The 23,147-nt window shown below is 40.8% G+C and overlaps 2 protein-coding genes across 2 annotated transcripts; both read right to left on the reverse strand.

Moving 5' to 3' along the window:
• Positions 1 to 2,434: 2,434 nt before the first annotated feature.
• stpg4 (sperm-tail PG-rich repeat containing 4) lies at positions 2,435 to 17,128 on the reverse strand. Its single transcript, XM_059359933.1, has 8 exons — positions 17,063 to 17,128; positions 13,466 to 13,564; positions 12,485 to 12,541; positions 10,337 to 10,591; positions 9,452 to 9,516; positions 9,142 to 9,187; positions 3,522 to 3,626; positions 2,435 to 2,699 (listed from the first exon to the last, which is right to left on the reverse strand). Exons 1-8 carry the CDS (start codon positions 17,126 to 17,128, stop codon positions 2,592 to 2,594), a joined length of 801 nt encoding a protein of 266 aa, XP_059215916.1. The 3' UTR covers positions 2,435 to 2,591.
• Positions 16,073 to 20,738, reverse strand: calm2a (calmodulin 2a (phosphorylase kinase, delta)). Its single transcript, XM_059359114.1, has 6 exons — positions 20,609 to 20,738; positions 19,389 to 19,419; positions 17,883 to 18,026; positions 17,662 to 17,768; positions 17,442 to 17,577; positions 16,073 to 17,343 (listed from the first exon to the last, which is right to left on the reverse strand). Exons 1-6 carry the CDS (start codon positions 20,609 to 20,611, stop codon positions 17,315 to 17,317), a joined length of 450 nt encoding a protein of 149 aa, XP_059215097.1. The 5' UTR covers positions 20,612 to 20,738; the 3' UTR covers positions 16,073 to 17,314.
• Positions 20,739 to 23,147: the final 2,409 nt, after the last annotated feature.

The raw sequence follows: 23,147 nt of genomic DNA on the forward strand, positions 1-23,147 counted from the left end.
GGAGTCAGGTAATCTAAAACTGGGAACAATGGACACAAACAGGAAGTGGAACGAAAAAATAAAACAGGAAATCACAAGACAAATTAACTTTACACGTTTTCCTGGACATGACAAAGTACAAAAGTATCAGCATCAAAATTTACTTAAAGTATCAAAAGTAAAAGTACTTGTTATGCAGTTTGTTTTATATATTCTAAATATATCATTGGATTATTTGTATTGATGCTTTTATGAAAGCATCATTATAATTTCCTCAAGATAGGGTTCATTTTAACTACTAAATATACAGGTGCATCTCAATAAATTAGAATATCATAGAAAAGTTTATTTATGTCAGTAATTAAATTCGAAAAGTAGAAATAACACATTATACAGATCCATTACACACAGAATGAAACATTTAATGTCTTAATTTATTTAATGTCTTCTAATTATAATGATTATGGCTAACATTTAATGAAGACCTAAAATGCAGTGTCTCAGAAAATGTAATATAACAAAAGACTAAATTTAGAAAGTATGTTTAATATGGAAATTCTGGCCTCTGAAAAGTATGTCCATCTATATTCACTCAATACTTGGTTGGGGCTGTTTGACTTGAACTACTGGAAATTGACTTTTCCATGATATTCTGATGTATTGAGATGTATACTGTAATGAGGTTTAATTAAAAAAAACATCTTATCAATTTAAATGTATCATGATTTTCATGTCAAAGGTAACTAAAGCTGTTAGCTAAATATAGCGGAGTAAAAAGTACGATATTAACCTTAAAATGTAGTGAATTAGAAGTATAAAGTTACATGAAATGAAAATAATCAAGTACAAGTAGCTCAAAATGTTACTTAAGTAAAATACTTGAGTAAATGTACTTCGTTACATTCCACCACTGCTAAAACTAAAAACAAAACTGAAAAACAGCTCAAGAAAGTGGGGCTCTAATTAGCATTGTTCACATTTTCCTCCTTGGATCTGATAGCAGACTGGATGAATGTGCTCCCTCAACAACTGTCTAATTGGCTGTGGCACAAAATCCTGCTGCTCTTTCGCCTTGAGTGTCTTCTATGAATATGAAAGAGTGCTGACAAAGTGCATGCACGCTCAGCAAAACCCTTCTTTGAGTGAATCCATGAGAAAAGAAACATTGTCCAGGATCACACCAATAACAAATCTCCAATGTGTTTTTTATTTCTGCACCTATTCCCTGTCCGCTGTAATCTACACCACCATTATGTTCCACGGGGATGTGATTCCTATCGTGGCGGTTCTCCGCGTCCCGACATTATTGGCCGTGTTTGTTTGTTTCGTCGAAAGAAAGAAAGAGTATGCGGAGTAGTTAGCGATAAGAATAGCTGTTTTATTGTGTGCCACTGCCTTGGCCCCTAATGCTGAATGTGTTATCTGAGGGTGCAGCATGCCACACTAAGCTATGTGCATGTGACGCATGGCTGAGCAGCATTCCTCCTCCTGAGTGCATCGCAGGGCAGAGATAGTAGGAAGGCAAAGCAGCCTGGCTGTCGACAGAGAGCGAAAGAGGAGCGAGAGCAGGAGAGAGGAGAGATGAAGGGAGGGAGCAATACCGGGAACATGTAGTTAAGTGGAATGAAGTACCCTTTGTTGCAGATAAGATCATTCTGCTTCCCTGGCCGGCGTCACTAAAGCGATTTGAGCACAACGAATGCACTGCAAAAACAGAAAAGTTGGGTGAAGTCAAAATTTCAAGGCAACAAACTTCGATAAAATTTTAAGTTGGACAATTAAACTAAATATTTTAAGTTTTGTTTTTGAGTTTGCTCAACTCTGAATTCAGATTTTGGAATTTATAATTTTACATTGTAATAACTTTTAGTCCTTACTTCTGCTAACTTCTGCAATGTGCTAAATTGGCACGATTGTAACGCCGCTATGAAATGTCAGCTAATGTTGCGACCACAATGTTGAGTTAGCATTGCTACGCTAATGGCTACTCTTGTAGCAGTAACAAGCAGCGCCGCTAGCATCAGTTAGCCGCTAGCATCAGTTAGCCACTAGCATCAATTAGCTGCTAGCATCAGTTAGCCGCTAGCATCAGTTAGCCGCTAGCTTTCGCTAATAACCGAATTTCACTGCTTTCCCGCATTTTACCGCTTTCCTGCATTTCACAACAAAGAAATAAGAGTTAGCAGAACTATTGTCCCTTGTTTTGAACCCCAACTTAAAGATATAAGTAACAACAACTCACCAACTTGTTTTTGAGCAGACAACTGGCTTCCTTTGTTGTGCTAACTTATTACATTATTGCCCTAAATGTCAATAATTTATATTTCAAAGTTTTACCAACTTAAATCACTGTTTTAGGCCAAAAAATACAAGTTGGCTTTTTTTGCAGTGTGTAGCTTATTATGTCGTTGGCAGACCACAAAATCCCTCACTGACGTGCACAAACAAACATGGATCCAAGTTATGAGAGAGTGAAGATATTTCTTTGTTATGTACGCTCATGATTTGATGTTATAAATAAGGTAGGGGTCACAAGGTGAAGATCTGCCATCGAGCCGACAGGATGAGGAGACGGTGGTGGGATCGAGGCATTGTGGGAAATAAAGTCCACACTAGAGAATGTTGCGGAAGAAGAGGCTAAATGAAGGGTCCATGGCCTCTGTGTCCACACGGTCGCCCAACTTCCAGCAAGGCTCGTAGGCCCCTGGCCCCGGGGTCTTCTGTGGAAGACAAAGACGTGCACACACACACACACACACACACACACATTAACGCACACAAACAAGGCTGACCCTTCATTCATTTATTTTCTTCTAATTTCTCTCTAAATGCTGTTAAGAAATCTGCAATCCCATGGAAAGTATTTATAGAATACAGTCAAAAAAGTATTAGACCACCCTTGTTTTCTTCAATTTCTTGTCCTTTTTAATGCCTGGTACAACTAAAGGTGCATTTGTTTGGACAAATATATTGATAACAACAAAACTAGTTCATAAGAGTTTAATTTAATAGCTGATATCTAGACATTTTCCATGGTTTTCTTGATAACGATTTTGGTTATTATTAAGAAAAACATGGAAAATGGCTAGATATCAGCTCTTAGAATTAAACTCTTAAGAGCTATTTTTGTTGTTATCATTATATTTGTCCAAACAAATGTACCTTTAGTTGTACCAGGCATTAAAATGAACCAGAAATGTAAGAAAAAGGGTGGTCTAATCATTGTTTCTATGACTGTATGTTCTCGAGTACTGAAGCCATTGGGTATCTTTGCTTATGGTATGTTTTACTTGCTGCATACTGTTATGTAACGGTGTGATGTTCCATTTTTCATAACTTATCTCTTAAACTTAGATTAATTGGCTCATCTGGAATTGAGCTGCAAGGATGAAAAAAAAAACTGGATGAATTCATACTTTCACACTGATGACGGACAGCAACAAACTAGCCACTTTACTAACAAAGTACAACATTGGACTTGTTCACACGACCTGTGTGTATTTATAGAGGACATGTAGCTGAATGTGAAGTACTGGACTCACAGAGTGCACGCAGTGGAGCCGCGGCAATGTGGATTTGAAGCAGGAAGTGATGCTTTTTCCTGGTCTGGTCTGTGGATTGTAGTGACACGGAGCAGGTCCCTCCTTCTAAGGTGGTCAGAGACAGGAGCAGTTATAGATTGATGCATTGGTTGATGGAATTTCTGATCAAACCTCAATACTACACTGCAAAAAAGCCAACTTGTATTTTTTGGCCAAGTTTGTAAAACTTGGAAATATACATTTTTGACATTTAGGGCAATAATGTAAGTTAGCACAACAAAGGAAGCCAGTTTTATGCTCAAAAACAAGTTAGTGAGTTGTTGTTACTTATATCTTTAAGTTGGGGTTCACAACAAGGGACAATAGTTCTGCTAACTCTTATTTCTTTGTTGTGAAATGCGGGAAATCGGTGAAATTCATTAGCGTAAGCTAGCGGCTAACTGATGCTAGCGCCGCTGCTTGTTACAGCTACAAGAGTAGCCATTATAAGTTAGTACATTTTACAGTTGAGTTGACAAAAATCTGAATTGAATCTGAAACAAAACTTAAAATATTTAGTTTAATTGTCCAACTTAAAATTTTAATCGAAGTTTGTTGCGTTGAAATTTTGAGTTCACCCAACTTTTCTTTTTTTGCAGTGTGTGTTGACCAAGGCTAGCATGTAATTATTAGCTTGCATGCGTATATTGGTACCTAAGGGTAATTTAAGAAATATATAAAAAACAGAAAACATGTGCTTTGTTAAATCAGCAAAATAACCCTTGTGTTGTCTTAGGGGTCAAAAATGACCTGCTACTATGTTTAACAGCAGAGGAAACCTCCTTAATGATCTTTTTTTTATACTTGAAATTCAATGACTTTTCCTAGAATGACCCCAACATGAGAAAAAAGTTAAACATTGACTTTGTTGTATGTAATAATAGCATGAAATACTGTTTTCTTTGTGGTATTTTTTGTCAGATGAGCAGAGGTAGCAGGCTTGTTTTTCTCTGCATTTTTAAAAGCATTTTTAACTATTAAAAATGTCAGTTAGCAGTAACGTTAGCTTTTAGCTTGTAGCAAGTCAATTAGCAGTAACGTTAGCTTTTAGCTTGTAGCCTGTGTATTGGACAAAAGTTTGGCAATACAGTGGGTTAAGACAAAGTGGCTTGTCCTTCCAATTACTTTAGCTTAACATGATATACCTCAATAAAGTGATACTTTTGCCACTTGGACATTTTTCAACATTATCATCATTGAAAATGTTGATAACATGTAGCAGTTAGCTTGTTTATTGTACAATGGTTTTGGTAACTTTTGGTAAAGTCTGGACTGTTTTAGTGTGAGTTGCCGAGATATTAAGATGTCTTTTTTTTAATATAATGGAACTAGATGCTAGGTGTGCTAGCAGCTAGCTTCTGTGTGGTGATAAGATTGGCAGGTGTAGTTAAGAAGAAAACAAATTACATTACACTGCTCAGAGCAAGGTCTGTGAGTCATGGTTCCTGGAAAGACACATGACTGTTGAGTTCTTCCAAATTATTTTTTTGGCGCTTTGAGCACCACAGGCAAAGTGCCACCAAGTGCCATTATATTTGAGATAGGGCGGACATATCTACAGCCGGTATCTCCAACACTTGGCAACTCACACCAAAACAGTCTACATTGATAAATAGCACTACAGATAGGAAATTAAATCAAAGAAATGAAATATGTATTTTTGATTTTGGGGTGAACTGTCCCTTTAACTAACACACAATCAACACACAGAGAAACAGCTAAATATGAGCAGCTATCTTGATTTTATTTAGATAATGTCATCGTGTTATTCTGGACTCATATAGGCGCCTTTGAAGTTCAAATGAAACCAAGTAAACCCTACACAGTCAACCAAACCAAATGTGATGGTGTAATCATGCACTATATTCACTTTCTGTACATTATGACCTCTAACATTTACAGGGCCAAATGAGAGATACATTCTTTCACCTATAGACCTATAAGCTCATGTAAACCTATTGTTATACGCTGATACCCAAGTCATCTGAAGGTTGCACGAACAATATACACCAGATCTATTTTAAGGTCCCATACCAATATTTTTAAGACCTGTGACATATCATTTGACTCCTGTCTTTATGGCCCTGACTTGTGGTCTCTGTGCTGTGGGTTTTTCACCTATGTGAACTGTGTTTAGGGAAGGGGTGTCAAACTCTGGCCCGCAGGCCAAATTTGGCCCGCAGTGTAATTTTATTTGGCCCGCGAGGCAATACCAAATTTACTTACATTTACTTATCATTGTACTATAAAAGCTGACCCGCCGGTATTATACGGCGCATTTACCGCTAATACTACAAATCCCACAATGCCCTGCTGTTGTTTTGGCGCGTCAATCAGGACAGGACCCAGAAACGCTCCTCTGTGACAGTCGTCATAGCAACCTCAAGCTAGAGCTGTCTCCCAGCTACCCCTTCCCAAAAATGGCGAAAAGAAAGGCAGAATTTATTAACCTGTTGATAAATAAAAGTTTATTTTGATATTTAAATCAGATGGATGCAAATAGAAAAGAGGCATACGATTTTTATTTATTTTTTATTTAATAAATTACTGACACTGATGTGTTTTTTATTTGAAATTTGATTTTGCATGTCTGCACTATTTAGTTATATATTGTATGTTTATAAGCGTTGCTGGTTCCATATTTAATGTTAAAGCAAAACATGTTTGGTATATATTAAAAGGTTTATTTGTTCAATGTTGGCCCGCGATTTTTTTCAAGTTTTAAATTTTGGCCCATTATGTATTTGAGTTTGACACCCCTGGTTTAGATTATGTCTCTGTCAAAAGTCAGTCTCTCTTCTTGCCTTTCACTTCTCCTTTCCTCTTACCCACTAACACACATACTGGTCATCACCAGCGGCGTGCCATGCAGAAATAGCAGCACCCCCCCTCTACCCTCCTCCTCAGACATAAAACTGTCTCCCTGTCCCTGAACACAGGACCAGCCGTTCATTTTCAGCTGGTCTCTGATTCTGACAGAGGGAGACAGGAAGGTGTCTTTCCCCCTCCTCTGCTCCTCGGAGGGATAGCTGCTACCATTACATGCCATTTGATCCCAGTTGCCAGTTCACTTGATCCTCAGCAACTGGCCTGCTGGGCCCCGCGCGCTCTCCTGATGCTCCCAGAGGTGCTAATGCAGGTGTATTTCACGGGAGCTGGTGCACGCTAGTGAAACTCTCTAACACACTCTATGTGTATGTGTATGAGTGTGTTAGAGCCAAAGCACCTGGCCTACTTTCCTACTATGGCACATCACGTTAGAAACGTCCTCCTGTGTGGCGGAGGTAACTGGCACATGCTGTAAAATGTCTGTGGAACTTTAAAACTTTGACCTGTTTTTGATTGCTGCATCCAGCCTGGCCACAATGTTCAGTTCACAAATGGGTCAGCTGTTTGTTATGTTTGTTATGAATTAGAAATGCATCATGCTAACCAAGCTAGCTATCTAGCACGAGTGTTGGGGAATAACTTAGTGTCCTTCTCCCTAGCTCCTGTATTCAAAACTGGACACTGGAATTTGGAGCACATTGATTTCTTGCACACAGCTCTCAACAAGGTGGTAGCTGAGACGACCGCTAACAGCTAACAGCTAACTATGCTAACGCTACCAACATTGTAACCTGAGGAGAAAACGACAGTTGCCAATGAAAGTTTGGTAAAAACACCATGGGTCAGAAGCAGTGGTAGAAAAAGTATTCAGATCCTTTACTTAAGTAAAAATACTAATACCACACAGGTAAGTTCTGCATCCAAAACGTACTGAAGTAAAAGTACAAAAGTATCAGCATCAAAATGTACTTAAAGCATCAAAAGTAAAAGTACTCGTTATGCAGAATGGACCCACTCAGATTGTTAAATATATTTTAAATTTATCATTTGTATTGATGCATTTATATAAGAAGTGTTAGTGATAGGGCTCATTTTAACTACTTAATACACTGTCATGAGGTTAAATAAAAAAAATGTCATATCACTTTAAATTTATTATGTTTTTTATGTTAAATCTCGACCTGAAAAGTAATCTAAGCGGTCAGTGAAATGTAGAGGAGTAAAAAGTACAATGTTTGTACTAAGTATAAAGTTACATAAAATGGAAATACTCAAGTAAAGTACAAGAACATTGTAATTGCACTTAAGTACAGTACTTGAGTAAATGTACTTGGTTACATTCCACCACATTGGCTGTGTCTCTCTTGCATTATTATCCTCCCCTTGTCTTCTCTCCGCTACATGTTTTGCAAGGGAACAATCGCTGTATCCTTGGTTTAAAGATATAAAAACAGATAATAGGTGCAGCTAAACCTTTTTCAAGCATTGAGACAACACTGTGCAGATAGATCTGGCTATGTGAGACTAAGGGATGACCAATTTATTACAATTTAGCCTGTTTGCATGAATGACTGTATACAATTTCACGGCAATTGTTCCAATAATTGTTGCTTTAAGATTTTTCACTCAAAAATACAAGTATCAGCGATGGTGGTGGTAGATGTCAGGCAATCACCAAAGTCCTTAGGATTTATCCTCTGGGGAACATCAAAGTTTCACAGCAATCCATCCAATAGTTTTTGAGATATTTCAGTTTGGATCAAAGTGAGGCACCAACCAACACGGAGGTTAATAGAGACTAGCAAACAGCAGGTGTTTAGATAAGCAGTTTTTTTCATGCAGTAGTTAAAGGTTGAACCACTTCTTGCCAGAGAGGAAAGCATTAATTCTTATGAAAATGTCATAAACAGGCTTGAATCACAAAGGGGCAATAGTTCCTTCTGAGCAGCACGTGCACTAGTCGATATTGCATAAAAAACACACACATAAATCTGGGACACACAGTGGCTCTAGGATGAAGAAATTAAGTCAAATCAGAAAAGAAGAATATACGTCTTTTTCTTGTTGTGTTCGCAAACATCTTCACCTCATTGGAGGTTTTTGTTTTGATGTATGGAAATCAAAAGAAATCCATCTAATCCTCATTACCTGTCTCAGGATGGACCAAGAGTTCCCAGTATAAACCATTAAGACACTCCAATTTCGACCCAGTAGAGACTGCCAGCTTGTGCCAGATCAGCCGTCTGAATGATCCGGGCCTTCAGTTAACTTCGCTGCGGGATTTGTGTAGGTGCTTAACCTTTGACAATAAACTTGTCTTAGAGTTGCTGTGACACCACTAACAGCAGAAAACTGCTCCCAACTCCGTAATAACACCCTCGGGATTTCTTAGCGCCTTTCCTTCTCTGTCAACACTCAGCAGCTGCCAGCACGGCTCAAATAACCATCAGCCACCAGCATGGACACCGGGCTAAGGCTGCAACCCTGCAATATGAACCAAAGCTGACTGGTCAGCCAGTACAGTGCCATAACGGGCCCTCAAATAGGGAAAATGATACAATCAGACAGCCTGTGGGATCAGTTTTCTGTGACCCTTGTGGTTGTCATAACTGGCTTGTGTTCAGCACCAGATACACATTAGGTCATAGCTTGTAACCAAAACCTATTGAAAGTGTATTGTAATGAAGCCTTTTTGTGGGCAATGGAAAGACTGAATGGTCCTAATAACTAGTCTTGGTGACTAGATACTTACAGGAGGAAAGCTGATCCGCTGCACGGTCGACCGAAACATCACATGCCTGCAAGAATAGAGAGAGGGGGGAGTGGCTGTCAAAAACAGAGAGGAGCGAGAGAAGAAAAGAATAAGGCCATGCATGATCAGAGGCAGTGAAAATGAGAGAACAGGTTGGTGATTGCTCCTCCATCTTTGTACTGTGAGGAGATGAGAGAGGGAAGGAGAAGTTGTATGAGGGGGAAGGATTCAGCGATCAAGGGATGATTCATGGGTTGTCTGCTCTGCTGTGATCTGAGAGTTAAAGAGAGGCTGTTTGTCGAGTGCTTACTTGCAGGGAATCTTCTCCACTGGCTTCGCTGTCACATCGTAGTCACATGGTGAAGTTTTTATGTGCTGCCACAAGGAATAAAGATAAAGAAGTGTTTAAATATCTATGACAGTATCAGCATGAGTTTCTTGTTTTTTATCTGCTCGCCAACAGCTGGCTTGTGTTTCCAACACGTTCTGTTTACAGTTAGTCAGCTGCTGAAGCATTCGGGAAAGGCACCTACTGTGATGATGTGTCGATATGTAAATTATACCCATAGAGGTAAGAAATGCATACTTGAATCAAGCTTATGTAGAGGGCTATGAGTGAACAACACATCATGCAATTAATAACTTCAAATATAACAAAATGAACAAATGTGCAGCTTGCCAAAAAGCTTGTCATCACAGTGAGGTTGCCAGGTTTGGCACCATCTTGCCTACACAGACCAAAAATTGTACCTATTGATCATAAATAGCAACCCACTCTGTAGCTAAAGAAACACTGCACAGAAATACTGGGGAGGTTGATAAACTTTTGCAAACAAATAGCTTCAATGCGTTACTTCCTCTGAGATCACAAATTGATTCTATTCTTCAAGACAAACAATGGTTTGGCTCATCCAGTACCTTTGGGAATGGTCTCTGTTTGTGACACTGTGATGATGACAAGAGTTGCTAAGGATTAGCTACAACAGCTAGCATTAAGCCATTGGCATGTATCCCGTGCTTATGTCCTTGTGCAAGCTACCTGTAAAACCTGTTCCATGAGAGTGCCAGCCAACTTTCTATCTAAATCTCACAAAGACATGAAATACTTGTATTTCCCCAAAATGGTAAACTCTTCCTTCAATATGTGGTCAACTGCATATGCTAGCAGGATCAGTGAAAGTCATGTAAACCGCACCTTGTCCCTGATGCCCAGAGTGACAATGTCGGGCCGTGGACAGTTCTTGAAAGAGTAGGATGCCTGGCGCTTCAGTGCCTCTTGAATGGAGTCGGTGTAGTCATAAGCCCCAGGGAGAAGACAATCCCCTTTAGGTACACAGAGGGTTTGAACTTTTCGGCCCACACCTTTGAACCCATAGGTCTTCCTCACAGGGTTCAGTTCAGCTTCTTCGATGAAGTCACGGATGTGATAGAAACCTGGGATGGGTGTGTCCTGAAAAGGTGATGGGAGAGAAGTTTAGGGGATGTCTCAGCACATGGCCTGGTGCTCGGATACAAGCTTTAGAAGCTCTAGCAACTGGACCACTTTAGCCTGGAAACTTAGACCCTGGTTTAACAATGAGTCTTGGGCGATCGGATCACAAGTGGACAGATCAATGTTTACACCTGTGTGTATCATGAGTCTCCAAGGGTGTCCAACTGACCACTTGTGTTGGGATTTCGTTATTACCTACAACACTTGCTTAAAACTTGGGCGGCTGTGGCTCAGTTGGTAGAGTGGGTTGGCCCCCAACTGAAGGGTTGGTGGTTCGATCCCTTGAGCAAGATACCGAACCCCAAATAAATTCCCAATGGTGGCAGGTGGCACCATTCTCCTCTGCCACCAGTATGAATGTGTGTGTGAATAGGTGAATGAGCGCTGTCTGTAGTGTAAAGCACTTTGAGAGGTCGCAAAGCAACTAGAAAAGGGCTATATAAGTGCAGGTCCATTTAACATTTAAAGGTGAAACTGCCCCGTGCACATTCATTAGGTCTGATAACAACAACAACTTGAGTCTTAAGTTGCTATCTTGCTAGCAATACCCTCGTAAACAGCACAGTAACAATATGAGCTGTCAGGTTTTCTTTGGACTGAATGTTCTGCTCAAATCAAGATTAGACATCTGGTTTCACTTGCATCCCGACCACACACGTCAGTGCTTCTCTTCATTTTTACGACCCATGGCGCTCTGTCAACCAAACAACCATCACCAGGCCTGTATTGATGGCGCGTTTTTCAGTTACGTCCTTGTTGGGGACACAGGAAACGTTAAGTGGTTTGAGTGATCCGATCACAATGCGTCTTTGACCCTTTTCACACTTGTATTTATTGCTATCCACTTGTGATCCAAATGTTAAAACCAAGTGTTTGGCCCTTAGACTGGTTTCCTGCCGAGGTAATATTTTATTTGCTCTGAGTGATGCGTCTGGTCAATCTCCCATTCAGACACACACAACTCAGATCAAATTGTCAAACTAGGCAACGCTGTTAAAATATGGATCAAGATTCAAGAAACAAACCCTCAGATTGGTCTGATTCACAGGCAATGGAACACTAGCCTAGTTAGTTGTTTTTTTTAAGTGTTATAAACCCTTAGGGTTAGGCCAAGAATTATTTTTTACATACTTGCTTGGGTCCAGACCTTTGAATCTGCCAACTCCACAGACCTGACTGATTGATCTGGCATTATGATATAAAACAATGGTTCTAGGCTGAAACAGTACTCAATCCAATGAGCACTGCAAGGAGGTGATAATTGGGTTGAAACTGAGTTTAAACAGATGGACGGTTTTGTCCAATATCAGGCATTAACAACACAATCGTTATTTCCAATCATCTGAATTTTGACTGAATCTCAATGACCTTTACGTACTGACAAGCAACATCTTGGGGATGGTCCCCGTTTGTAACCTATGACATGTATCTATGAGCAGACATAATATGCATTACATAAATGCACTGTACTGCTAATGTACAGGAAACAAGCTATCTTTTCAGTTAATTTACAAACAATAATTGTCAAACCAGGCTGATGAACAATGGAGCCATAGAGCTCCACATTAAGATAAACTGATAATTAATTAGGTCTGTGCATTATTCCCACAAATGCACTGCAAGGCACTTAAGGACTGGATTTACTGTGGTGTGTTTGAATTTATTTCAGACAGAGAGCACACTTTGGACCCAGACAATGGGATAGCACTATGCAATAAAAGCCATTAACTGAAAATCTACTGTATCTACATATGAGCTAATGAGGCAGTTGTTGGGGTCGGCCGAGGAGTGAATGTAGCAGCCTCTCCTCTGCAGACAGGCTATGAAACCGTACTGCAGCATGACACCTACTTTCAGTGTTCCCAGCCACCAGCTCCCGCGGCCACACAGGTCCACCTTGTCATCACCCTGCAGATAAGAACAGGAGACAAGCCAAAACACGGTAGATTGTTTCTGCTATGATGACATTGCTATGCCAACAATGTGTTGATGCATCTCCACATGTGTCATCCTGTTCTTTACCAGTTCAGCTTGTCCTCATTAACCACACAGAGTTATGAGGGCTTTAAAGAGCCTTACCTTATCTGTTCTATTACCACCCCTGGACATGTCACCGACTTTACAGACGGCTTTGTTTTTCCATGTGGCCGTATCCTGCACTGTACTCATTGTCACTCACTATCTGCTCGACTGGAGATCCAGTGACACCTGACCACCATTAAAACTGCGACTGTTACTATAGCAGCGACTCCACTATCGATCAATTTTTCAACAAGCTGGCCTGGTGGAGGGCTAAATTTAGACTCACCAACCAGTTTGACGGAGAGTAAGACACAATGGCAAGCCAGCACCAGAGTAGACACTGTGCATGCTGAAGTTAGTTGCTCAGCCCTCATTATCATCATCCACCACCACCACCACTATGTGATATTTGGAGAGATACTGTGATATTGATTAGAATTCAGATCAAACATTTTCATTGCAGTGCCAATTGCAATCCAAGATATAACAAGAATACATGTCAATTTTACCAAATATCTTGCAGAGACCAGGCTGTTTAAGAGCACTGGTTTCCAAACTAGTGTTTGAGGACCCAATGAGGGCCAATAAATTTAGTAAAATTCAAATTATGCAACTGATTTCTCTACTTTTTTGGATTGGATTTTTGGACTATCCAGGTAAAATGTCTCAATTTCTGTCGTAGCAACCAGGCATCAGAATTAAAGCAGCACTCGCGACCCGCCTGTCACTCACGCCTCATAAAGTTTACGCCCACAATTTCCCAATAATCCAATCACAACCCCTAAATAAACCGTGAAGAGTGAAACCAACCTCCATCTGTTGGTGTGTTTCAGAGCCGCCAGTGAAGGAGAGAAACACCAGCTTTACCTCGGCTGTGAAGTCTTCGTCATCGTAGCCGACAGGCCTGGTCTACGGAGTGGAATAATCTGGTTTTATTTCTCAGTCAGACATTCTCCAGTAGTTGCTGAGCTCTACTTCTGTTTGGGTTTGTGTCAGGAGAATATTCTGGTGGATAGGACATCATATCGTCAAATTGCTTGATTGAACTATTGAAAACTGGACTGAGTTGTGGTCTATTTGTAGTTTCAGTGGTGGTTTTGGTGGTGTATTGTGTTGCTACTTGCTGTCTGCATGCATTGTTTTGTATGGTTTGACGGTGCTATTTATTTCTATTATCTAATTATTATTTGTCAACCATGACACTGATTGGCATCCCTCTTCATTCGAAAACACAGTACAGTTGTGATGAAGGAAAATCCTTATTGGGTATCTCTTAATGTACATCCATTTTCCTTAACTGTTTATCCAAACTCAGGTCTAGATAGATTAGATTACATTTAGATTCAGTTTGCACACACACTGAATTTGTCCCATGCATTTAACCCATTTCTGCACCCAGGGAGCAGTTGGGGGTTAGGTGCCTTGCTCACGGGCACTTCAGTCTGTGACCTGTCTGCCCTGGGATTCAAACAGGCAACTCTCTGGTTAGAAGCCAGACTATTTAACCTCCCAGCTGTCATTGGGCGAGAGGCGGGGTACATCTTGGACAGGTCTCCAGACTATAACAGGGCTGATACATAGAGATAGACAACCATTCGCTCTCATTCACTCCTACAGGCAATTTAGAGTCTCTAATTAACTCTTAGGACTGTGGGAGTAAGCTGGAGGACCCGGAGAGAACCCACACTGATGAAAAGGCTAACCACCGTCTTCTGTTTTTAAGTAAGTTAGAATCAACCCAGTTCAAGATGTCAAACTTCTGCATGTCACACCTCCGTTTTAAACCACGCCCACTTTCTATTTAATAAACCACGCCCATTCTAAGTACAAATACAGATGGTGTTCTACATAAAGTACAATGTGATCAGCCGCTCTTTCTGGGTATTGCTGTCATCTACAGTGTAGACGTGTGTAGGTTTTGTTTAGGAAGAGTGGGCTGTTGTTTTAAAGTGTGATACTTACCCTGAGAAATTCTTTCAATCCAACCCTCTTCTTTGTGTATGAAGTCTGAAGGATCTTACCTCTTGTTTGCTGGAGTGTGAGGCACAAGCACACACACACACACACACACACACACACATACACACACATACATTCTTGTACTTCTATCTTTGTGAGGACCCTCATTGGAACAGTGAATTCCCATGCAAGGTTATAATAGTTTTGGATTTTTCACTAGTTTTAGTTTTAATTTTCTTGTGAATTTTTGTTTTCAAATTGAGTTAGTTTTAATGAGTTTTTAGAGTGAGTTTGCTATATTTGCAGTATTTGTTGGGTGGGAGATTAAAAGAGGTCACAGTAAATTTTGCCATTATTTCCTTTGTCTGATCCATCTGTCAAAAAGTTGACAAAGACGAAAATGAAGGACAATTTCACTATAATTTTAGTTAGTTTTGTAACCACACAATACAGTTTCAGTTAATTATCATTATCATGTAACCTTTAACCCTTAAAACAAAGTCTGAAATCTCAAAAAAGCCTTTAAAGAAGTGAGGACCGGATGAAATGTCCTCACTTCGGAAAAATGTCCTCACTCTGTTGGTTAAGAACGCGTTCTGGTCCTCACTATGTAGGAAATACAAGAACACACACACACACTCTCTCTCTCTCAGAACAGCAGAACTAAAGACCATTACCTGAAGTGAAAATCTCGCTCTGGGAGCAAAAGAGCAACATTCGGCCTGGTTGCTAGGTTACATGGAACACATGGTTCGGATGAGCCAAGAATCCATGTTTACACTGCTCGTCAAGGAAGTCTCATGTGGCCGGAGAGTACATGAGGTAACATACAGAGAAAACACACAGGTAGCAAAGGAGCTGTACTCTAAGTCTTTCCTTTTTCTTTTTTCTTTTATCACAGTACCTGATGTACGTTCACACTCTTCCGTTTGCATGAATGCAGAGAGCAAAGGCTGCCGTTGGTGTGCTGTTTAATTAACAGCCTGTTATAAGTAGACCGTGATGACACTTCAGTTGGGAGCTTTTTAAGTCTTGTGATAATTAGTTTTGACAAAGTGAGAACCACTTGTGTCATCAATTCACACCTGAAATTGCTGCGGATCGTGGTGTTCCTTTTGAGTTGAACCAAAGCTGTTCCTCTGTGAAAGGGATAGTGCATTATTTTTAACACTCAAGATTGAGAAATTAAAATCAGGAGTACTTTAGTACATTACCTCTTCACATCATTATGTTTTTGTGTAAAAGTTATTTACATTTCATAATGCTCTAAATGTTTAAATGTGCCTCCACAGGGACCACTAAATGTGCAGCAGACACTCCCAACCGTCATAAAACAATAAAGTTTAAGTATATTTTCTGTAGTCAAGCATTATTAAAGTGTTACTATCCAACCACTGCATAGGATCAAGGGCACAAACTAACAGCAGCAACCATTAAAATTCACACAGGAGGCAGAGCTGAGGTCCACAATAGAGCTTTATTTTGTCATTCATCAAAATAACAAACTTAGTATCTCTGCAAGCTACTGTAACAAACTCAATAATCAGAAATTAACCAAAAAAAAAACAAAAAAACAGGTACACCTCTATTTACACCATGGTTTCTGATGTACGCTCAATCCCCTGCACCTTGTGATTGGGGGGCAAATGCCAAGTAAGACATGAGGCAGTCAGCTTCTACATGGTGCTGTGCCAACAGCAGCAGACAACACATGGCCTATGTAGTCAGAAGGGGACCTGGACAGTACAAGGCTAATCCAATGTCGAGTACCATTGTGTGTACTTCAAAATAGAAGCCTTTGATCCCACTCAGTGCTTTTATTTTAATGACAATACAGATTTGATCTGAGCTTATCTGAACATTAAGAGGCATTGGCTGATGCTCCTCAGTGCTTTTGGAAATTAACAGGGGACACTTTAAATTGGTAAACATATGTATTCTAAGCAACAAGAAAAAAAAATCCTATCAAAAACGGAGCATCCTGTCCTCAATACAAAAATGGGAATTCTTACAGGGTATACAAACTCAAGGATCCATTATAACTGAGAAAACAAGACAATTTTCAAAACCGGGTAGATTGTAATTTTTATTGGAAAACAAAAATATACAACTTGGAATGGATTATTTGAGGCATGACCAGGAGGTCATAAAAAAAATAATAAAATAAAAGTAAAGTAGTGAGTAAAACATTAAAAAGCATGGTAAGATTAGTCGTTTTCTGGTATATAGAACAGCAGATACAAAAAGAGTTTGTACGAGTACCTAGGAGATACACCCGTGTCATTTTTTTGCAGTAGTGCAATGCTGAGAGATTTCCATATATACTTTGTCCGTAGTCCATGCAGAGTTTAAACTCCTCTACATTGTTTCCATGCCAACAGTGTTGCCAAGTGACAACCAGCTGACAGGTTTCCAATGTCGCCATGCGTGGAGGGGCCCCGAGCACACAAGACGGGAAGATTCGAAGTTCTCCGGCTCCCAGGGGCCTCCACAGGCATCTGGTTGTATGACCATTCCGTCACTCCAAAACACCATGACAGCAAAAGAAAGGGACATGGGGACAAGAGCCTATGCAGTTTACATGCAGTTCCTTTGGACAGCAGAAGGGGCAGGGACGAAGGGGGGCTATTAAGATTTTACAGATAAATTACACAAAGAAAAAAAGGCAAATTATTTATATACGAAATCTGTACAAGCCCTTCACTTCGCCGTCATCATTTGTACGAACTCTGTAAGGAGAGAGGGAGAAAAAAAAATAATTGTTGCGACTTAATATCAGACGAGTGACCCAAACAGATTCAAAACATAAATTTCAACATCTACCAACCTTCATAGTTGACCTGCCCATCTCCGTCAATGTCTGCTTCTCTGATCATCTCGTCCACTTCCTCGTCAGTCAGCTTCTCTCCAAGGTTTGTCATCACGTGGCGCAGCTCAGCAGCACTGATGTATCCATTGCCGTCCTGAAAGCGACAGTCAGTTAACACATTTTAAAAACCCGCTGCACATATACATATGCGAGAGTGGGAGTGCAGACAGCTAGTTACCTTGTCAAAGACACGGAATGCTTCTCTGATCTCCTCCTCGCTGTCTGTGTCCTTCATCTTCCTCGCCATCATGGTCAGAAACTCTGGGAAGTCTATCGTTCCATTTCCTGACAGACAAAAAAAAAAAAAAAGAAAAGCAGACATTGATGAGGGATTTCCATCGAGTCCGCCAACAGTATGTGTGTTGTGAGCATGTTTTTAAGGCCAGATTGAGTTCTCACCATCAGCATCCACTTCATTGATCATATCCTGCAGCTCTGCCTCTGTGGGGTTCTGGCCCAGAGAGCGCATGACTGTGCCCAGCTCTTTAGTGGTGATGGTGCCATCTCCATCCTTGTCAAAGAGCGAAAAAGCCTCCTTGAACTCTGATTGTAGGAAAAAAAAAAAAAAAAAAGTTGATTGGCTCCTTTAGTAAAGGCAGAGATGTCACACCTATAGCTAGATATAGACATCAAAACTTGCAATATAAGACACTGCAAAAGGTTGAATTTACATGCATAGATGAACAAGCAATGCTGTCAACACACCTTGCATAACATAACCCTAAATTGGGTCCAGAGACCAAGATTACATCACTTATGTTTCAGTTATAAACTAGCTGCAGCAGACGTTTGTTTTGACTTCCAACTGCAATGGTTTCTGGCTAAACAAGGGCAAGCAGCAGGCCAGTCTGGCTGCATCAGCAGCAGATGACAGCCTGTGTGGTTTGGTTGAGCCGTGAGGGATGAAGAATGATGACACACTCATCAAGTGTGATGAGGCCAATGGGCAATGTGTAGTGGCATGCAGCAGCTCATCAGCGTCAAAAACTACAACCTGCCCTACCATTTGTAGGGTCAAACACACAGGGCAACACCCTTTTTGTTGTTAGGAGGAAAAGCCTGCTGTCTGCATCAACTGCAGAAAATGTCACGGGTGGTCTAATTCCTTTGGTACCATTAAACCATTAAAACTCTAAATCACTGCAGCCGCTTACTGCACTTAAAATGCCTGTGAATTCCCCCAACAGCAGAACAGAGGAGAGCGTGCTCGTGCATGTAATGTCATGTCTACAAACAGAGAATTTAAAAACTGGCACATCAGCAAAATATACAATTACAAGCTGATACCATGAAATGTAGCAAGAGTATGATCAGCACATTGTGAAAGCTGAGACCTAAAGCTGAATAAAGTAAACTGATGCTGGAAGATATAATCAGGGAAACTACTACAACTGTGCCACATTTTATACATGCACTGCATACATTACAGCAAGTGTCCCTGAGCTCATACTGGCTGCATTTACTTGACACACTCTTCCTGCATGATTTAGATTACAACATCTAGGTTAGGATATCAGTACAGTAGGCCCAAGTTACTGCAGCAATTCATCTTGAATCATGCCATCTAATGGGGAACACACCCAGGGCAAAGGTTCTTATCTTGCACAGCATATAAAAAAGGTGACTGCCAGCACCTTAACAGAATACACAGCCATTCCAGATTACATCATATATTACATGGCAAGCATGAAAATGCAAAGTTTTCCATGAGGGAGTTCCTTCTGCACTCCAGAGCCAGCAAGCAACAGCCGTTTCATTCATTCCTGTTTTATGACCAGTAGGCTGCCCTGTGGAACGCCTTAAAAGGCAAAAGTATAAATCCACTGCAAGGGATGCAAGGATCCATAACGCAGGCCACTGTGCAGGACATGAGGAAAGAAGTAGATCGATGCAGCGATGTCTTACCAGCAATCTGCTCTTCTGTAAGCTGATCAGCCTGTAAAATATAAGAAGAAGCAAAATATACAGAATTAGCTTTACCATCTTGAAAACAAGCTGGATTGCCTCAAAGTTGGGGCCGCCTTTTAATCTAAAATGTTGCAAACACATATTTCTAGTAATTATTCTGGAGGTTATACTACTTTTATCAGCATTTACAACTACACGAAACAAGCGTTTCAGTAAGTGGTTATTTTTTATTTGCTTCAACCCTTTTGTATTCCTATTTATACTGTTATGCATGCATTTGAGCATGAATTATGTTAAGTTGCTGCACTGTAAATTGCAGTTTCATCATATCTGATTAAGTGCACGGTCCTATATGTGGCCCTGTGGTAGTGTCCATGAAACATGATGGCCCCCTCCAGCATTTTAATTGCCCAACCCTGCCATAGACAATGGGCGACGTATAATTTGGCGGTAAATGATAACTAGGACGCGCCAAAGTTAGCTCCTACTGTTATATGCCGGCTCACAGTTACAGAGCAATAACGCTGCACACTTTGAGCGGAGTGGCTGACTAATACAGCAGTCGTCACAAGCAACACATTGGTTGGCAAACAGTCGCGACATTATTTCCCAATCAGCGCCTACCATTAAGTGGAAGAAGTATTGCACAAAAGGGAAACATTTCGGCCACTATCACAGCTTTGCACAGCCCACATTAACGTCAAACAGCATGCTGCATGATGGGCTTGTATTAAAGCAACGTTATTAAAAGAGAAAGCGGCGTTTACTATGCAGCACTGTTTATAGTGTCTGCACTGCTGTTGTGCACACATTGGGTGTTAATGTTAATGCATTTATTCAGTCCATTGCAGCTTTAGCCAAGGCTAGCTTTGACTAACACACTAGCATTTCCTAGCATCATTTATTCGGCCAGCACTGCGGTAGTTCACATGGATCGGGGCGTCCTTTTTTTGCGGCGGACCCGGGTTCGAATCCCGCCTTCCCCAATGTCTCCCCCTTTCTATCTGTGATCTGTGACTATCTAATAAAGCAGTAAAATGCTAAAAAAAATAACCTTTAAAAAAAAAAAAGTGCACATGGATTCAGCTTAGCCACTCACTGGTGACGTTACGTTTCATCACCATTCATTTCCTCTATTTAGGAGAAAAATAAGAAGTGCTATGGGGCTGCCAACCGACTCTATACGAGAGAGAAGAATATAATCTTGTTTTTCTTACCATTTTGGTGTAGATGCAGCGGCTGGATCACGACAAAATCCGTAAGAAACCAAAGCCAAAACAAAGCCTGAGCGGACTGACAATCTCTATGAACACACTGAGGAACGAAGAGGCAACTGGACTCGCCTTTAACGGCTCTATCCCAAACTCCTCCCCTTTTCAAAATCACTCCGCCAACTTCCCTTTTCCTCAGTTATTAACTTAATTGAAAACACTTTCAAATACATTATTAGCCAGACGAAAAAATCCAGAAACATCTACAATATCCACGTAGGACTGCCACGAAGGCGTCGACGTCGATATTTGAAATCATACTGCGTATTAATGGCGGTCTACATGACGGCGTATGAATACTTTCTGCTACTCCGTGATGGGGCACAAGACGTAGCTGAAAGAAATCGCGCTCTCTGATTGGTGTGTTTGTACCTGCAATGCGTCACTCCCATGGTCTGCGCTGCCGCTGCATCTTGTCCATAGACATCCCAGTCAGTGCCACAGGCATAGCAGACAAGCTTGTTGCACAGTGTGTATACATATGGGCATCATCTTTAGGGAGACCCAATAAGACAGTTTTGATAAGTAATTAGCTACCAGGAGCATGTTTTGTTACTTGTAACTGGGGTATTACTGACCCAGTTTGTGCTTAAATGAGTTTCTGTATTTCTGTTGCTGCATTTTTCTCATTTCTGATTACATTACTTGTGTTTTCATTAGCATATTGATACCCATGCTTCTTTTTTTTTTAAATTGCTGTGACCACAGAGTTCAGTGTAGCTCTTGACTGAAGATCCCCCTGTCTTCATCACTTTAAATGTTATGCATAATGAGATGCAGTGTCAGGGCTGAAGTGTTTGAGTGTAATAGTTTGTAATAAGTAGCATGTGCATGCGTGTGAGTGTTGTCTACGTGCATGCACACTCTGATGTGTGATATGTGACTGGGTCTGTAGCGGGCGTTGCTGTCAGGTGACTGGATTCTCAGGTCTAATTGAGCTGCTGGTGTGGACGGGAGTATCTGATAGCCTGATTGCTTATGCTTCACTGATCTCCCAGTGACCACCTGTCTCTGGTCTGATCCTATGGGAGATGCTGAAGAGGAGGAGGAGGAGGAGGGCGGACAAGGAGGAGAAGGATTTGAAAAACCACTCTTAGAATGTACTAGAGCCTCCATGTCCCAAAACAGCCCCCCTTCCTCCCAATTCTACTGCCTCTCTTATTATTAGACACGGATGTCACACTATAAGTAGAGAGCAGGGGGGATTGTGAAAAGCTCAATATCTCACACGTAGATGTTAAGAAATGAGGATCCAAAGTGGTTCCCACTTCCATCTGCGCTGTTTGCAGAGGTGATGCTGCCTGTGCCATGTGATCTGCTGAGCAGCTTTAGAATCAGCAAGGCTTTTTTTCCCCCCAACCTACCTAATCTGGAGCACATTGGATTCTTTTCATTTAAATCTGTTTTTCTGCTACAGGGTTTTTGTCACTGTGCAGATTATGTAATGCCAAAGGTGACGGCACAAAGGCCCGTCACAAGAACCTGATAAGCTGGAGCATGTGTGTTTATGGAGGTGTATGGATTCACCTTTTGCCTCTTGGCAAACATTGTTAAATGTAATATGTAGTCGCCATGGACACTTAACTATATTTCTTCCTGTATTCACTCATTTTAGGCATTATTATGGAACCTCTGGTGTATTGTGCCAATAAAACAGAGACAATGGTTTATGTTGGGTCATAAATACTTCTAAATAAGAATACCTTTTGTCCTCCTGCCCAATTTCTCTAGCTGTCCTTCAGCCAATTTGCAGAATCAGCTGTTTGGTTGGCTGATGACATGTCCTTCAATGATCCCCAGGTCTCAGAGGAGCTGCTCCAGGTCAAAGGTGATTTTAGGTTGGAGGTTAATATGGACAGGGAATATTGGGAGGCAGGAGACATGACTTAATGGTCTATAAAACCTGAAACCAATCTCCATGATGTAAGACCTTACTCCCAACATGAACAGTGTTATTTTTGCATCGTGGAAGTTGGGTGTTATAAATATTTTTTACTCAGATTAATGTACTTTCACACTATGCTCCTTGTGTTTCGCTTCCTCTTATCAGTTCTGTGAATATATAACTGCCTCTCGTAATGATTCCTTATCGAGCACGGCCCAACCCAGAACATTTTTATAAAACGGCAGCTTTCATTTCCATACCACAGGGGTCAAAGGTCGCTCTAGTTCAGCAGAGGCGAGGCTGAAGTCACCCCGCTCCATCTTCATTAATGTCACCTCCCAATGGCCTGTAACATCACTCCTGCTGATAGCAGTTAACATGGTCCCCTTTGCAGAAAACCCCACCATGTGGGTCAATTGTTGGGGGGGTTGACATGCAGCACGTGAGATACAGTATGTGGTGTTGGTAATACACAATCATGCTCTAAAATAAAGCAGCTTTCGAGCTTAAAGAGGAGGCTAATTTCTGCACCTAAGTGGCTTGCGAGGGCTATGAGGGATGGAGCGCTGGTGACAAATATGAGAAGATGTTTACCTGTGT

Source organism: Centropristis striata, chromosome 20 (genome assembly GCF_030273125.1).
Source record: "Centropristis striata isolate RG_2023a ecotype Rhode Island chromosome 20, C.striata_1.0, whole genome shotgun sequence".
Taxonomy (NCBI): domain Eukaryota; kingdom Metazoa; phylum Chordata; class Actinopteri; order Perciformes; family Serranidae; genus Centropristis; species Centropristis striata.

What these genes read in the sequence shown, in the direction of transcription:
- calm2a (XM_059359114.1), bottom strand. An exon ending in CATTCCGTGTCTTTGACAAG is followed by an intron (nt 17,578 to 17,661) that starts GTAACTAGCTGT and finishes TGTCGCTTTCAG; the next exon opens with GACGGCAATGGATACATCAG. An exon ending in TGGGCAGGTCAACTATGAAG is followed by an intron (nt 17,344 to 17,441) that starts GTTGGTAGATGT and finishes CTCTCCTTACAG; the next exon opens with AGTTCGTACAAATGATGACG.
- stpg4 (XM_059359933.1), bottom strand. Translation starts at nt 17,128, where the DNA reads ATGGTCATACAACCAGATGCCTGTGGAGGCCCCTGGGAGCCGGAGAAC. An exon ending in GGTGGCTGGGAACACTGAAA is followed by an intron (nt 10,592 to 12,484) that starts GTAGGTGTCATG and finishes TCACCTTTTCAG; the next exon opens with GACACACCCATCCCAGGTTT. An exon ending in AGCGGATCAGCTTTCCTCCT is followed by an intron (nt 3,627 to 9,141) that starts GTAAGTATCTAG and finishes TGACCACCTTAG; the next exon opens with AAGGAGGGACCTGCTCCGTG.